This window comes from Lissotriton vulgaris, chromosome 2_1 (assembly GCF_964263255.1).
Source record: "Lissotriton vulgaris chromosome 2_1, aLisVul1.2, whole genome shotgun sequence".
Taxonomy (NCBI): domain Eukaryota; kingdom Metazoa; phylum Chordata; class Amphibia; order Caudata; family Salamandridae; genus Lissotriton; species Lissotriton vulgaris.
Window position 1 is genome coordinate 1,687,538,062 of NC_141687.1, and position 17,817 is coordinate 1,687,555,878.

General features: G+C 45.1%; 1 protein-coding gene across 2 annotated transcripts in view; it reads left to right on the top strand.

Moving 5' to 3' along the window:
* The first annotated feature begins 475 nt into the window (after positions 1-475).
* The window catches only part of C2_1H1orf232 (chromosome 2_1 C1orf232 homolog), a 62,582-nt gene continuing 45,240 nt past the window's right edge, over positions 476-17,817 (top strand). Inside the window, exon 1 of one of the 2 annotated variants that reach the window (XM_086958927.1) lies at positions 476-1,498. In XM_086958927.1, coding sequence (XP_086815053.1) covers positions 1,403-1,498 — 96 coding nt within the window. In that variant the 5' untranslated portion in view covers positions 476-1,402. The remainder of the gene's footprint in view (positions 1,499-17,817) is intronic. The other variant, XM_086958928.1, reaches the window with a different exon arrangement.

Here is a 17,817-nt window from a genome sequence, read left to right on the forward strand (position 1 = left end):
CCAGAGCAAATTAAGCACTGCCTAATTGATTACATGCTAGGCGCTCACTCCCAGGTCATACCTTCAATTGACCAAGGAGAAAATAGGGATAGGGAATTTATTGGGCCGAGGCAGAAAGCCTGTCAACGAACTCGACAGACTGTGCTGACAAAAAGCCAACCTACAGTACCATGAGACAGTTGGCTTGGGTGCACCAGAGACATCTTGCAAGACCAGGGGTTGGATTCCTTCTGAGAGCGATGTACACTCCAGCCTCAAGACAAAGCTAGCAAACATGGCCGGCCTCGTACATCTGATGCCTGGAACGCCAGTCTGGTTGAGCGCTCTGTGGGTGTGCCCGGATTCTGTTACCTGCAGCTTAGTTCTGGAGATGCTCCTAAAACTTTAATGAAGTCACTGGATCCATGTGGGCAGCTGGAGCGTGCAGGACACTCAAGCCTCTCTGTTCCTCGCTGTCAGTCAAGACAGTGGCTGTTCACGGGGAAGCAGTGGAGCTGGCAGGACAGAGAGAGAGAAAAGTGGCGGAGCTGTGGACCAGCACTTACCCCTAAAACAAGACTGATTAACCTCGCTACGCTTTATGCAAATGGCAAACCAACATCTGTGACTCTGCGCACAAGACCATAAGAAGAAGACATTTTAAGAGGACTGGCTCACCGCCACAGAAGACTGCCCATACTTGCTGACCACCACAAGAGGCAGTTTAGACCGGCTCACCTCCCCAATAGAGAGGGCTGAGTGGCGACATCTAAACCTACAACTTGGTGTTCAGATAGTCTGATTTTGACAACAAACTGTAAACCCTGGCTGACCTCCAAACAGAGTGTAAAGACCAACTGGTTTCCACCACAAACTGTAAAGACCAGCTGAACTCGTCAACAGAGTGTAAAGATCAGTACACCATCCCCACAACAAATTGGATGTATAGCTGACTTCCACACTGGGCTGCAACAGCTGGGGAACTACATTCTTTTTGTCCCTCTCCAGCGCATGGACACTAAAGGTGGCATGCCCTATGGTGGGATCATCTGAAATCACTACACATGGATGAAAGGGCCTCCCATAAGGATAAACATCCCCGTTGACTACGGCAAGAAGCAGATTTGCCACTCACATAGGAGAACTGTCCTGCTTGCGACTGCGGCGTATACAAGACCTCCGACTTATGACTGTCTTACACGTGTCCAAGGCATCGTGTTAGTGATTCTGTGGCTTGGAAATGAGTAATCTCTCCAGCTTGTGAATCTGCCTTGTGTGATTGTCAAGACTTCGCACTTCGAGCTAGCAGATTGTGAGTCGGTGGCCTGTGGATGTGTGCAGCCGCCTATCTGTGACATTGCTGCCTTTCCCTCCGAGACGTGGATGTTTATTGGTGGAAGGTGGTTTCCACTCTTGAGCAGCCATGAGTCAAGCATTCTGGAAAGTTTACAAAGCCAAAGTGCTTCAGACCTTTGGCAGTGACCAGGAAGAGGAATTCCACGAAGAGGTAACGGCAGAGGTAAACCATAGGAGTGGTCTCTGGGTGGTAATTATTTCTGAAAGACGGGTGGGTTTGTGTGAGCTGCCAAAAGGTAAGGGTCTGTGCCAGCTGTGGTTGGGTATCTGGATGTTGAAGGATTTTAAGCTGTGGGTGGATCTGTGGGATTGTTTAAGTCCTAGAATGGATCTTTGAAATATGTCTAAGCCCTGAAATGGTTCTAGTAGTTAGAGGCAGAACAGAATTTGCCATGGGTTGGTGAGAGCTGTTTTACCCTTGGGTGAGTCTGTGACCATTGGAAGTTGTTAATAAGTGGTACTGTCTGTGGGAAGACCTAACCTTCAGGATGGATCTACGATGGTGGATCTTTGATAAGATTAAAGGATGGTTCTGAAACTATTCAAAGTGTTTTAGCTCTGGTGGGGGTCTCTGGGGACTCTCAGAGGCCTGAAATGGGTCCTTAAGTGTTAAAGGTTTCTAAATTGTATGTGGTTATGGTGGTGGTGGGTGTTTAAGCTCCTTGGTGGCCCTCTGGTTGCTAAATGTATTAAGCCATGGGTTGAGTGAATCACTGTTGGTGTTGTTTAAGCCCAGGAAAGTCTGGAGAGGGTTCCAAATCCTGTGACAGGATCTTCATGGGAGTTTTCTAAACCAAAAGAGGCGTTTGTGGCTTTTCTCTATGAACAAGTGTTGGTCTGTGGGGTGTCCATAATTCCAGGGTTGTGTCCATGGATGTTAGTAGAACCTGGGTATGGGTTTGTGGAGTTGTCCAAGTCATGCGATCAGTCAGTAAGATATTTCTAACCACTGGAGTGTGTGCAGGTGATCTCGGCTCTGGAGTGTTTCTGTGGGTTAAGAGGTATGACATCTATTGGGAGGGTCTAAGCGCTGGGGGCAATCTGTCCCTTTGGAAACATCTCAGCGCTTTGGTGGATATGTGCTAGATTCCGGGTCTCCGTAGATATGTTTTCTATTGTAATGGTGTATCCCTGCAGAAGGTATCTAAACTGGGCTTGATTGGTGGTTGCAGTTGTTTTTAGGCTCTATGGTACAATATATTATCAGTCAAGGTACAGTACGTCTGAAAGTTATAGGGTTAGCTGACAGGTCCCACAGAGGACAGCCACCACCCCTCTGATGACTGAACATAAGTCCCTCAAGCTTCTCCTCACCCACCAAGGTTTATACAACAAAGCTGAAAATTGACAATCTATCTTGTGATGAATCTGTAAGCAGTTTCTGCAATCTCGTTTTCATGGGAATTAACTTGATTTTGTTTTATTTGCTGGATGCTACAGTGAACAAACGAGTACAGCAATTATTGTCCATGCACCCAGCCTCGGTATAAGTAGTGTAAGATGTCAGCGTTTGCTCTCAGAGCTATTATTATTTAAGGTTTTCACTAAATGGTCTTCCTGAGTGCATTCATTACTGCTACAGAGCAGATGTATTATTTCTACTGCGCAGTGCCGGACTAAACCCTGTGGAGGCCACTAGGCAGTCGAAATGTCGAGTCTCCACTCTCAAATTATCTCCTAATACATTTTTTATTTTCACAAACAATAATTTTAATCAATTTTATTACACAAAACTAAACATTAGCAATTCATAATGTTAATGGACAAAAATTATATATTTTTTAATTTTAATAAACCAACAAAACTTTGAATATTCAGTGGGTACAATACATGAATACAGTATTTTCTCTATAGAGTCTTTAATGTAAAGTTTTCATTTCTTTGAGTTGATTCGTTTTTTCTATCTTTTTGAAACCATTTAAGAAAACTTGATTGTAATTTTCTTTCAAGACCAAATCAATACTGTTTTGATCCGTTGTCATGGGGCCTCTAAAAGGAGTGGGGCCCATAGGCCGGTGCTTACTTTGCCTATTTGGTAATCTGGAACTGCTAGTGCGGTTAGAGGTTCGCGGTAAGCCATATGAAGAGAGGGCGAGTAGGGAGATATATGTTAGCTATTTGGGCTGAGACATTGAAGAGAGAATTTAAATATTAAAGAAAAAACGCACTATGGGTGTGATTATAGTTTATGCATAAAGTTAGCCAACCTTTAAACGTTGAAAGGGAAATTTTATGTCAGGAAAAGGGCAGGATATCACCTCTTACTGAAATGCTTCGAGGTGAACATATTTTAATAAGAAGAGAACTCAAATACACAAATTCGAATTCTACAAAAAATACTTGTAATATTGACAATTCTGCCAGGTTTCCCAGCCCAAAATTGTTTTCATCCAGTTCATTTGTTTCTTTTTCTAAGCCTGACCTTCCTTATAGCGACCTGCCTTGTAACTCTGAACAGGAAGTGACATCGGAGGAGGCCAGGAAGAGCATTCTTAAAATCTATTACAGCAGCATTTAAGAAAAGTAAAAAAACGGCTTTCCCTTTTTGGTGGGAAGCAAATGTATGTAGCCTGTTTAAATGCAGCTTAGCGGATGTGATATATACACTAAAATAGTCCTCTTTAAATCGTAATCTTTAATTTATTTCATGAATCCTCATTTTAGCGGTAAAGATGCACTTTTGCTTTATCTATGTTTTTTCACATAAACGACCCGGCAAATAAAATTGACAAATAAATGACTCAAAAGCAGATGATTAAAAACAAAATGTTCTTCGTCATGATCAGCCTAAGAAAATTATAGATTGACTTCTAAATAAAGCAAAGGATATTGATACAGGGACCAAAAGACTTAAAAAGCACCCTGTTAAATGTTAACGTGTTTATGATCCCAAAAAGTGCTTGTTTTTATTCAATTAGATTTTTTTGTTTCAACGAATCTGCTTAACTGATGAATGTGCCATAAGAACAGTCGTGCTGTATCCTCGGATTTGTAGCATCATCATTGTTTTTTTTTTATTGAAACTAAGTAAAATGCGAGGTTAAATTGGTAAAATTAGAATGTTAAATGTATATAATAACATTTCGGAAAGTTAATTAAAAATCTTTAAAACTTTTCTTCTGAGGATAAACTCAATATAAATCAGAGGGTCCGGGGAGTAGCGAGAGGCGAGCTTGGGCAGCCTGTTTGCCTGAGGATAAACACCCTACCACAGTAACAAGAGCAGTAGAAAAAACAGACCAGATTATGTCTTATGTTACATTCAGTGCTTAATTTGAGGCAGTGGTTGCAGGTGGGGCTCACCGGCATTCATTTTTGTAGACCAACACTTAATTTTCCTCATCAAACTTTGACCCAGAACAAGATAGTGAAAACACACAGAATGGGGGAAAGAATGAAAAAAAGAAAGAAAGAAAGAAGGAAAGCTGTGACAAAGGTAGAAAGCAGGATCCTACAAGGTTGATAAAAAGGACAGGGAGTGTCTGGTGGTGGATTAAAGAGACCTGAGGTGAAATTGAGATAACCTAGCCTTGTTATTCAGACATTCCGTAGTGCTGGTCATGGGATTCTGAGCTAAAGTTTGGGCTCCAAAACACACAAAGATGATGGACGGAATGTTGCACAATGGCAAAACATTCACCCCCAGTCACAGATCTGGGTTTAATCCATCAATATTTTGTTCACCAAACCACCCCAGTTCAGACGTGGCCATATGCAAATCAGTCTTGACCCTGTGCCTCATGGGAACAGTCCAGCCCGAACTGCCAAGCCATGTCTTCCCTGGACCGGAATCATGCATCCTAGGACCGGTTTCTGGCTTTCAGCGGTCTTCAGCCAGGATAGCTTGACTCCAGTGGCTTAGTGAGCACGGGACCCACGTCTGGGCATACCCTTCCCACATAGGGTGAACAGCAAAACACACAAAGATGATGGATGGAATGTTGCACAATGGCAAAACATTCACCCCCAGTCACAGATCTGGGTTTAATCCATCATTATTTTGCTCACCAAGCCACCCCAGTTCAGACATGGCCATATGCAAATCAGTCTTGACCCCGTGCCTCATGGGAACAGTCCAGCCCGAAATGCCAAGCCATGTCTTCCCTGGACCGGAAGCAAGCATCCTAGGACCGGTTTCTGTCTTTCAACCGTCTTCAGCCAGGATAGCTTGACTCCAGTGGCTTAGTGAGCACGGGACCCAAGTCTGGGCATACCCTTCCCACATAGGGTGAACAGCAAAACACACAAAGATGATGGACGGAATGTTGCACAATTGCAAAACATTCACCCCCAGTCAAAGATCTGGATTTAATCCATCATTATTTTGCTCACCAAGCCACCCCAGTTCAGACATGGCCATATGCAAATCAGTCTTGACCCTGTGCCTCATGGTAACAGTCCATCCCGAACTGCCAAGCCATGTCTTCCCTGGACCGGAATCAAGCAACCTAGGAGCGGTTTCTGGCTTTCGGCCGTCTTCAGCTAAGATAGCTTGACTCCAGTGGCTTAGTGAGCACCAGACCCATGTCTGGCATACCCTTCCCACATAAGATGAACAGCAAAACACACAAAGATGATGGACGGAATGTTGCGCAATGGCAAAACATTCACCCCCAGTCACAGATCTGGGTTTAATCCATCATTATTTTGCTCACCAAGCCACCCCAGTTCAGACATGGCCATATGCAAATCAGTCTTGACCCTGTGCCTCATGGGAACAGTCCAGCCCGAACTACCAAGCCATGTCTTCCCTGGACCGGAATCAAGCATCCTAGGACCGGTTTCTGGCTTTCAGCCGTCTTCAGCCAGGACAGCTTGACTCCAGTGGCTTAGTGAGCACAGGACCCACGTTTGGGCATACACTTCCCACATAGGGTGAACAGCAAAACACATAAAGATGATGGACAGAATGTTGCACAATGGCAAAATATTCACCCCCAGTCACAGATCTGGGTTTAATCCATCATTATTTTGCTCACCAAGCCACCCCAGTTCAGACATGGCCATATGCAAATCAGTATTGACCCTTTGCCTCATGGGAACAGTCCAGCCTGAACTGCCAAGCCATGTCTTCCCTGGACCGGAATCAAGCATCCTAGTACCGGTTTCTGGCTTTCAGCCGTCTTCAGCCAGAATAGCTTGACTCCAGTGGCTTAGTGAGCACGGGACCCACGTCTGGGCATACCCTACAAACATAGGGTGAACAGCAAAACACACTAAGATGATGGGCGGAATGTTGCACAATGGCAAAACATTCACCCCCAGTCACAGATCTGAGTTTAAAACATCATTATTTTGCTCACCAAGCCACCCCAGTTCAGACATGGCCAAACGCAAATCAGTCTTGACCCTGTGCCTCATGGGAACAGTCCAGCCCGAACTGCCAAGCCATGTCTTCCCTGGACCGAAATCAAGCATCCTAGGAGAGGTTTCTGGCTTTCAGCCGTCTTCAGCCAGGATAGCTTGACTCCAGTGGCTTAGTGAGCACGGGACCCATGTCTGGGCATACCCTTCCCGCATAGGGTGAACAACAAAACACACAAAGATGATGGACGGAATGTTGCACAATGGCAAAACATTCACCCCCAGTCACAGATCAGGGTTTAATCCATCATTATTTTGCTCACCAAGCCACCCCAGTTCAGACATGGCATGGCTTGGCAGTTCGGGCTAGACTGTGCCCATGAGGCACAGGGTCAGACTGATTTGCATATGGCCATGCCTGAACTGGGGTGGCAGAGTGGGCTAAAGAACGGTGATGGATTAAACCCAGATCTGTTGACCGGGTGTGAGTGTTTGATTGGTTCAGATGCTCCGTCCATCACCACCCCCTTTTGTAAAGTTTGGGCTCCAGCACTAATTATTTCACAAATTAAATAATGGTTGCATTGTATTTGTAGACAGCATCCCTACCATACCTGATGTCGCCACTTCAGGTTATGTGGATTCGTCAACTTGAACTTGGATCCCCAGCATGGATGCCTTAAAGTGGAAAAGTAAAATAAAACCAAAGGAAGAGTACTGAAATACAGTGAGCCACATGAGAAGCTAGTTGAAAACAACCCAGATGGATACTACTAAAGGAAATGTAGTGTTTCAAAATGAAACAAGATAATGAGTACCATCTTTTCAAAGGAAACAGAGACAGAAAGAAACCTAGGGCATGTAAACACCCTGGACACCATCAAATCTAGTAAAAAAAGCTTTTCAACGTAAATCTCAGACGTTAAAATAGGGGCGAAATCTGGCAAGATGCTCACCTTCAGGAGCCAGTAGAGATTAAATCAACAAAAATGACCTAGAATTAGTAAGAAATGTTATCAGTATTAGAGAAATAGTATTTCATCCTTCATCACAATAAAACCAAACACAACAAACCCACATCTTTGAGTACCTTAGGAAAATAGAGTTGCCCTCAACAGATGAGGAGGGGAATCCAGATAGGCAGTTTGGCTTCTCTGTGATTTCTTACGTGGACGATACTCAGTTAGTGGTGTCCATCTCCAGTAATTTAGAGGAAACAGCTGACCGCTTTAACCGTTGTATGTCCTGTGTGAATCAGTGGATGAGCATGAACTGCCTAACGCTGAATGGCGTAAAACGGAGTTACTCCTGCTGGGTTCCGACACATCTTTTTGGTTGCATAGTTGGTGGCCAGCCAGCCTGGGAGATTTTCCAGTCCCAGTCAAAAAGGTAAAGAATTTGGGCATCATCTTCGATGATAACCTGACTTTTCAACACCAGATTAATAAGGTTTCATCTATGGTCCACCTGAATCTAAAGGTAATTAGGAAAGTTTGGTCTTTTATTCCACCAAAGGCAGTAAATCACTTGTGACCGTTCTAGCCCTGGCTAGACTCGCCTACGGTAATCCCCTGTATATGGGCATACAAAAACAGATCATGCTCAAACTGCAGCGGGTGCAGTATGCAGCAGCGAGATTGCTGTTGGACATTCCGAAATTCCATTCAATTTCCCAAGGATTAAGAAAGCTACACTGGCTCCCAGCGAGAAAAAGGATAGAATTTAAATCCTTTTGTTTAGTTTTCAAGGCTTTGCACAAGAATGGTCCTCAATACCTAAAAGCACACATCTCCTGGTACTATCCAACTAGAAATCTAAGATCAGCGCAGAGCAAACTCCTCCACACCCCCAGATTCAACAAGGTACATTGGGGAGGAGGAAGCTTTGTGCTGGGCACAGTGAAATTGTGGAACTCACTCCCGATTGATATAAATAACAGCCCAACGTTGCTTTCCTTCAGAAAAGCACTAAAACATGGTTGTTCTCTAACTAAGCTTTTCTTCTCTGTTATTTCTGGCAATCTACTGAAAAGCGCCTAGACGCCCTTGGGTATTTGTGCGCTATATAAATTTCCAAATCAAATCAAATCAAAATCAAATATTCTAATGGCTAAATTCTCTACTAAAGAAGTTGAAACTACTATGTTATGTTATGTTATGTTATGTTATGTTATGTTATGTTATGTTATGTTATACTCTCTTGTATAGCGCTCGAATCACCTTGAGGCATCTCGGCGCTTACTCAGACCCTACCCGAGGAAAGAAAACAGAGAGGAGGGAGCCTTTAGTACAGGAAAGCCTTTAGGTGTTTTCTGAATATTTGATACAATGGAATTTCTCGCAAGGAGACAGGAAGGCTATTCCAGTATTTAGGGGCCAGATAGGAAAAGGCCATACCTCCCTATTTGTGGAGTCTGATACGGGGTACATGTAATAGTGACTGCAAGCTTAATCTATATAAGGAATATGGTACCCCCAGCTGTATATTTTAAGGATCATGCAAGTTACAGAAGAGTTCCATAACCATTCCTTTTTAAGGTTCTGGAACTCTGAGGTGACGTGCAATATCTTTTTATGTACACTAGGAGGTTCTTTATCTCATATCATACATGGTCACATCATCACTTTTCCCACAAACCACTTAAAACCTTGGTGCATAGTTCTTTCACATGAGAGAGCAAACATGTTTGCAAACATCAAGAATAAAGAAAAAAAATCTAGTGCAAAATTAAACACATCAGTAACCTGTTAGAAATTTGTGGCAATTATACAAAACAAGGGAAGGTATCGGGGGCAAATAAAGGTCCAGCATAAGCTCTCCATGAGGTTAACTGTGAAATGATGGGTATGCAGATCCTATGGAAAAGAGAGGGAGAGTTCTTACAAAGTAAGCACTAGAGGGGAGTACACCTTACAGGGGCATGGGCCCTCACACACCGAAGGGGTGTCATGCTTCATCATCAGGCAGCTCCTCATTGGGCCGGCGCTGCAATGCCCAACGAGCCCGATGTGGGGCTTTTTGCCAGAGTTCTTTTCTTTTGAATATGGAGTGTGATGAGTATAGTGCAGAGATCTTCAAACTTTTTTGCTCCGAGCCCCCCCTAGCAAAATGTTTTGAGGTTGGGCCCCCCTACAAAACTTTAGGGCAATGATTGGTGGAGCGGGAGGGACATGGCTGTGTGCAGGGGACAGGCTTATGAGATGATTTCAGGAATACTTTTTCTATAGCTCATTAACCACACTAAGTATGATACTTATAAAACAGCAAATGCATCAAACAAAAACATCTGTGGTCCCAAAAATACTGCTCCCCATTATTTCGGTGTTGTAGCCCCTCACACTCTTGGACCCAAATACAACTACGCCTGCTGTATTATTGATAACAGCAGTCCTGAGTAGCAGGCTATCTCCTCTACATCTTTCACCTCTTCCCCACCATGCCTGCCCATCTCTCCGATTTTGAATGAGGTTCTCTGTTCCTTTCAGAAAAAACATGAAGCTCCCACACCAGGTCTCCCTTTTTTCTGCAAAGGTGCCCTCAGTCCTAATGCTAAAAAGGAAAATAAGCTCCCATGCCTTTTTTTTATAGGTAGACAGTGATAACTGTGATGCAGTGGGCCCCTCAAACCCATAGGCCCCAGTCCTTCTGCATCTGCTTAATTATTGATAATCAGCAGTGGCCACTTACACACCTGGCAGCAGTACCTGCTTCACTAATGAATGGCCTTTTTAAAGAAAAAAAAGACCACTTATATTACCGCATTTGCTTCGTTATCTATCATTTGCTGCATAGTACTGCATATCCAATTCTTCAGTGCTGTAAACTAGTACTTACAAACATTCTATTCTGGAGGACAGATTTATGTCTTTTCGAAACCTCTGCTTTATTGTGCAGTACAGGAAGACAAATACATTTTGTTGCACACTTGTGGTTTTAAGTGAACCTAATTCTATGTATGTTGCGGTTTATTTTGCTGCACAATTCACTTCTTTTGTGGTCTTCAGCCATGTTTTTTAAATATGTTGAGCATGGATTCAGCAGCCATTTAATCTCCCAAACATACTTTGGGATTGGATCACCACGTACACCTTGTTGCTGTGGTCATAAGGCCGTTTGAGCTCAGGTACAAAAAAAAAACATCTGCTTATTGCCGCTCAGTTTAATATGTCCTCACAGCACTCAAACAAACATTAACTATTCCCTTGGCCGCTAAACAATTCCCAACTCCTTTAACAATTTCTTCTTTAACTTCATCTTGACAACTTCCGTTAGTGACAAACCCTTTTGCCTTTTCTTCTGACTCCAATATTTCTTTGCACCAAATCAGCCTATCTGCCCCTGAACCAAGCCTGCCTTCCTTTCATTCCACCATTCTCCTCTTACTTTCCGTTGCTCTTTTCCCTGTTACCTCTAAACTCGTCCTTGGTGCCTTTTGATGAGCTTGACCTCTATAACTAATACCTCTTTCTCTGACTGCAGCTCTTTCCCAGTGCTCAACCTGCTGCTGAAGCCTATTGTCCCTGTACCAGAGTTAGCTAGTAGGCTCAGTGCTTCCCTAGAGTAACTGCTTGGTTGTGAATTGAGTGCTGTGAAGCAATTACCACTCCCAAATCTCCCGGGGTGACGAGGGCAGTACCTACCAATCCACCCAGTGCCCTGCAAGTCCCTCCTTGTGTGGTGTGCATTTAAACCTCATAGGAAATAACAAGTGAACTTACCAACACTACCACATGATTTGGGACTAAGGAAATTTCTGTAATAAAGGCCTCCGGGTTGGCCTTAGTCCTGGTGGCACCTTGTGCGACAATGTTTGGTGACGCCCCCCCTCACCCCCCAATGACCACCTTGCTACGGATTCTCTCACTACCACCATTTGACAATGCCCCCCAAGTCTCCATTACCACTAATAATAATAATAATAATAATAAACTTTATTCGGATTTTTTAAAGATCCATAAAAGCAGTACAGGTAAAAATAAATCTGCAGTGCGATATGATTACAGATTACTTAAAAACAGAAAAAAGGGGTTTCGGTAATTTATACAGTACTATTGCATTTTAAAGGTTTTTCCTGTGTCCGTGTATACATTTCAGAAAGTTAAGAACATGGTAACATGTGGCTTCAGTATCCAAAAGCTGCAAGCTCAACATGGCTACTCGGCATTGTCTAAGACCCCAAGATTTTAAAAGAGTTAGTAACCAAAGTTTGCGGTGTTCCTGATAGAATTTACAGAACAGAACAGTATGGAGGGTGGTTTGTCTTGATTTCCCATCGCATGGACATGGAAGTGGATTTGGGTCCCAAACGTTTGGCGTTGGAAAAGCTACCAGTTTGTGAAATATGTTCAGTCTGAATCTTATCAGGAGAAATCGGTCGAAGGTGCCAATCTCGAGGTTTAAATAGGGCTGCATTAAGAGAGTAGATTGAACCATTATTGCGTGCTGCACCGACTGTTTCCCAGCTTCTATTTGTAGTCTCAGATTACCCAGATGGTCCAAAGCTCGTCTTTTTAAGTTATTTTTTGAGAGTTCTCCAATATTTTCGGGGTTTGAATAATATTTTTCTATTCCAAGGTCAAAGAGGAAGGTCCGGATATAGGCCAGCCATTTAATTTTTAAAACGTAGTCCAGAGACATTGCATCCGTCAGTATTGTTTTTGTAATGTCGTTTTTATCTGAAGCCCAGATACGTCGCCAAAGGAGGAGTGGTTGAATTTTCGCAAGATCTTCGATATATGGAGCCCCCAATTCTAAGTGGCAGGCGTAAGTCGAAGAACTTTTGGGGGCGGATAAGAGGAATCTGAAAAACTTGTTTTCTGCAGTTTGCAGAGAGGTGACATCCGTATGGCCCCATAGTCCTGCTCCATATAAAGCTGTAGATTGACATTTGGCTTTGTATATGGTCATCAATTCCCTGGGCGGACGTTTTCCTAATTTTTGTGTGAACGACACCAATGCGGCTAATGCTCTTTTAAAACAATGTTTTCTGGCTTCTACTGCTGGTTTCCAGGAGAGTTTATTATCTATCATGACTCCCAGATAGCAGTATTCATTTGTAGAATCTATTTTTTGGCTGTCAAGGTAGATAGAATTTTGCTGTTTCCTCCCAACCCCAGCCTTCATTACGAAAGTCTTTTTTACGTTTATATGAAGGTCAAGGGTTCTCATGAACTGTGAATATCTATTAAGGGACCTTTGGAGTTCACGGGGGGTTTGTGCGAGGAGGACGGCGTCGTCCGCGTAGAGCAGAGCGGGGATCGGGCGATGTTTGGCCAGTGGAAGATCGCGGGCACCCTTCAGGAGCTCGACCTCCAAGTTGTTGGTGTAGAGGGAGAAGAGGAAGGGTGCCAGGACACATCCTTGTCTGACCCCACGCTCTACTCTAAAGGACGCCGTCAGTTCCCCCTTTGTGCCGTAGCGGACTCTTGCGGATGGGTTGGAATAGAGTTCCCTCAAAAAATTCAGGAGTGATGGATCTACCCCCATCTGTGCTAAAAGGGACCACAATTTTGTATGGGAGACGCAGTCGAAAGCCGCGGACAAGTCTACGTAGGTCATGTAAAGTTTTGCTTTCTTTGCGTACACATATTTTCCAAAGATTACCGATAGATTTAGGGCTTGTTCCACAGTACCTAGTCCTTTTCTAAATCCGAATTGAAGGTCGGATAGGATGCCTCTCTCTTCCGCCCAGTCCTGAAGTCTTTCTAGGATCACTCTCCCTGCTATTTTCCCCAGTGAGTCCAGCAAAGAAATTGGGCGATAGCAGGCAGGGTCCATGCGGTTACCTTTTTTAAATATCGGCACCATGATGGACCTTGTCCATGACTCCAGGATTCCTATTTTTGCCGTTGCGGTGCAGACCCTCGTTAAAATCGGTGCCCAAAGTTCTGTTTGGTGTTTAAAAAAGTCTGCCGGGACTCCGTCCGGCCCTGGAGCTTTTCCTTTTTTGGTTGAGTTCAATGCCACAAGAATCTCAGAGATTTCGAAATTTATGTCTATAGGGTATGGTAGGAATGTTTTTTCCTCCTCTTCCGTCTCTTGATCAGAGGTTGGTTTTTGGAAGATGCTGGTAAAGTGTGATACCCAAGTTGCAGCGTCTATAGCAGCTTCGATTTTTGGGCACGTGTCGTCTGCCAAGAAAGGAGTTCTTATAATTCTCCAGAAAGCTTGAGGGTTTTTTTCTTGGGCACTGGTGTGGAGTTCATGCCACAGCGCTTGCTTGAGTTCCTCTTTCCTCTTTTTCCTTGTTTTGTGGTATTCACTTCTGAGGGTGGCTATTGTGCGGGGGTCCCTTTCATTTTTGTTTAAGGCTAGCTTCAATTTTGTATGAGCCTTGGTACACTCTTGGTTGAACCAGCCTTTGGGCCGGGATGGGCCGGATTTTTGTTTTGCTGTGAGTAAAACCTTTAGTTTGTCCATAATTTGGACAAAGTTATTTAGAAGCTCCACGTCCTTAGTTGCTATGTCCAAACAAATTTTGATTTGGGGATAGACTGATTTTATTAGCTCTTTGGTGAGTTCCTCTGGGTTTATCCTTCCCCATTTTATTGAGTACCCGTTTACTTTATCCATATTGATATTTTCCTGGGTCAATGCATTGGCTATTGTTACTGGAGAACATTGTTGATAGTTTAGTAAGACTTCCAAGGTTAATATTGCATGGTCACTTTGAGGATTCGGTTTGACTTCAAAGTTTTTTATTCTTAGTTGTAAGGATGTTGATATTATTATGAAGTCTACCGTGGTTTTATGGCCTCTTCCTATATAAGTAGGTGCTAATGAATTATCCCCATGGTCCAAAGTGTTTACTATCTGGAGATCCAGGTCGGATAGGAGATCATTCATTTGTCTGCCCATTTTGTTATGCGAGAAATGGGTGAGTGAGAGGCCGTCTTCTGTCACCATGCCAGGACATTTTCTTTTTGGTTGGGTACAGGCGTGAAGGTTGAAATCGCCTGCCCATATTATTGCTGCCGGGCCTCTTTCTCCTTGTTTCATTCTGAAAGTAGTTAATTTTTCGTGGAGGTGGGCCAGGACTCCCTCAAAGTCCAGTTCATCCAGGTTGTTATAAAAATTAATGATAACCATTGACTCTTTTTTCTGGAGGAAAAGACCAAGGATCTGCAAATTAGAGGCCAGTTCTATAACCTTTATTTTAGCGTTTTGGATAGTGTTGGCTACATAGATGCACAGACCTCCCTTTGGTCTACCTATGTGTCCCGACTGCGCGAGAGAGGAGTACGTTTTGTACCCCTGCAGGTGATGTTCTTGTAATGACCATGTCTCCTGTATGCATATTATTTGATGATTATGCATGTGGTGCATAATTGTCCCATCCTCTATTTTTGTCCTTAATCCAGCGATGTTCCACGAGATCAGGCTCAGGATTGTTGGACTATCCCTTGAGCTTTTTACTCTTTTTGGTTCGTTAGGGATCTCTGGGGCTGGAGGGATCTCTGGGTCTAGAGGGACTAATGGGGAGACCGGGGGTTCCGATAGGTCTGTGTGGGTTTGGGAGTGTTCTTGTGGCTGTGGTAGTCAGTCCACGCCCTCTAAGGCGCTATTCCTGTTTGCTAAATGAAGGCCATTCCAGCTATCCCAACGTGTGGGATCACTATACTTTCTCCAGGGATCCTGTCCACTCCATTCATCCCTATCTCTGCCTTGATGATTAGGGCCTAGTGGGTTGAATGGGGGAAACCGTCCTTGCCGCGGCTGCTGCCATTGGTGAGTGTTGTGTTGCGTGAATTGCTGGGGTTGCCACCACTGTTGGGTGGTATGATGTGGATATTGAGGAGGATGAGCAGGTGGTTGGGTAGCAAGGTGTAGAGGTTGAGGAAATTGGGAGGGTGGTTGCCACTGGAAAACTGATTGTTGTGGAACTTGTGGGAATCGTGGCATGTGTGGGGGCTGCTGATATTGATACATATTGTATTCGGAGGAATTTATGGGCCCAGTGTTTAATGGGAATGCGGGACAAGGAAAATTTTGCCTTGAGGATGGGGGTAGGAAGTAGGACAAGGGAAGGGGATTTATTTGGGTGGCGGGTCCTCTATTGGGTGAGTTGCAAATATAATTTGATGCCCCTATCTCCCTAAATTTGATGCTGATGACGTCCCCCGCTATTGCCTTCGTGCTTCTACCAACCCAATCTCCTCTGCGTGCGGAGAAGATATCACCCCTGATGTGAGCGGGTAAGGGTTTATGGAGTTGGAGCCACTGGGCACATTTGTTCCTCAGCTCTGCGAAAGTTTCTCTTACTCCCTCCTTCAGTGGGGGAACAGCTGTTAACACCAACAGAAGGGAGAAGCTTCCGGGGGTAAATTGATTATTTTGGGCCGAGACTGCTTGGTCTTCAGTTCTAGTGGTTTTTCTGGGGAGAGGGTCTCTGCTGGGATGGTGGTGTTTCCATTATTGCCTTTTGCTTGTCGGTTGTTTGTTTTAGTTTGACCTGCTGGACCTATTTGTGTAGCGGGGGGGAGATCTACCGCAACCGGGGTGTCTGGGGGGGCATCTAGATTACTCCCTTTTTTGGCTAGGGGTTGTGTTACTGCCGCCTTTCTGGTTGGTAAAGTGTTAGGCTTGTTTGTTGTACCTGTTATTTGTTGGTTACTAGATGGTTTTTTTGGGAGTGTTTCCTTTGCCCCGTGCGTTGGAGCGGGACCATTACCGCTTGTCTTACAACTGCATTTCGTATTGATTAGTGACGTAAGTCTGTCCAACTTTGATATTAGGGGTTTGATCTGTGCTGTGATTTTGGCTTCGAGGTCTGATTTAAGGTCCATAACCATGTTTTCCACCAAACAGGGGATACCTGCCGAGGAGTTTGGGGTGGGCGTGATCAGATTGTGATTCTTTGTTTTTGTTTTAGGTTTTTCCTTGATAATTGGCATAGCCTTAAGGAGGGTGGAGGTGTTTTTCCTTGTTTTTGTTGGTTATAAGGTCGTTACTGGATCAGGTAGTAAGGGATTACTAATGACACTCTGGTCTAATTTTTCAGTTGATGATTGGCAGACTTCTAAGTCTGGGGTTGCTTCAAGGTCGACATATGATTGATCAGAGTCTGTTTGGGTTACGGATAAATCTACAGAATTTGGAACAGTCATCGTAGGAACAATAGTTAGTGGCAATGGTAAAGAGCAGTTATTAGCAACCTGGTGAGCAGGGGAATTTGCGGTGGCAAGTGAACCGAGCGAGGATCGTTTGGCCTGCATGAGGTCCAGGGAGACTCTTTTCTCCAGTAGGATGATACTCTTATCAATGGTGTCGTTTACCCTGGATATGAAAAGGTCTATAGGACCGGTCACTTGTGTCACCAGGGTAGCTTTCTTAGACGTGCTTCTAGTTTTGGGACGCATCGTGATCGTCAGTGATGTACGTCCGAAATCGTGGGGGCCTACGGGAACGAAGTAAAATACAGGGTGACAGGGCCGGGGCCGTCCTCTGCCGTCCTCGAACGGCCTCAAACGGCCCTGTCTTTGCCCAGTCTTCGCCCGGGCTGCGTCCCGCGCTGCGGGAGTGAGATGTTATTATGTAGGAGGCGGAAAGGGCGGGGGGGCGGGCCAGCAGGGAGAGCGGACCGGAAGCTCTCCATCGGTCTTGCAGGGACTTCTGGGAAATGAAGTCCCCGCACGCTCGCAGCCCCGCTGGTTCCTCGCGCCCCTTACCGCCTTGCCGCCGGCGTCCTACGTTGGTCCTTGATGATGCTGCCTCTACCAGCGCCCACCCGCGAAGCGGCACCCGCGGAGCGGGTGCGGCGAGAGGTGGGCTGGGAGGCCGGTGCGCTGCTGGGCTGTTAGGCTGGAGCGTGAGTGATGCCTGGAACTTCCGCTTCAGAAATGAGTAAGTAGGTGTCCCACAGGGTAGAGGAAGAGGAGCACTTTTAACTGGCTTTGATGGGCGGGGGGTGGGCCAGCAGGGAGAGCGGACCGGAAGCTCTCCGTCGGTCTTGCAGGGACTTCTGGGAAATGAAGTCCCCGCACGCTCGCAGCCCCGCTGGTTCCTCGCGCCCCTTACCGCCTTGCCGCCGGCGTCCTACGTTGGTCCTTGATGATGCTGCCTCTACCAGCGCCCACCCGCGAAGCGGCACCCGCGGAGCGGGTGCGGCGAGAGGTGGGCTGGGAGGCCGGTGCGCTGCTGGGCTGTTAGGCTGGAGCGTGAGTGATGCCTGGAACTTCC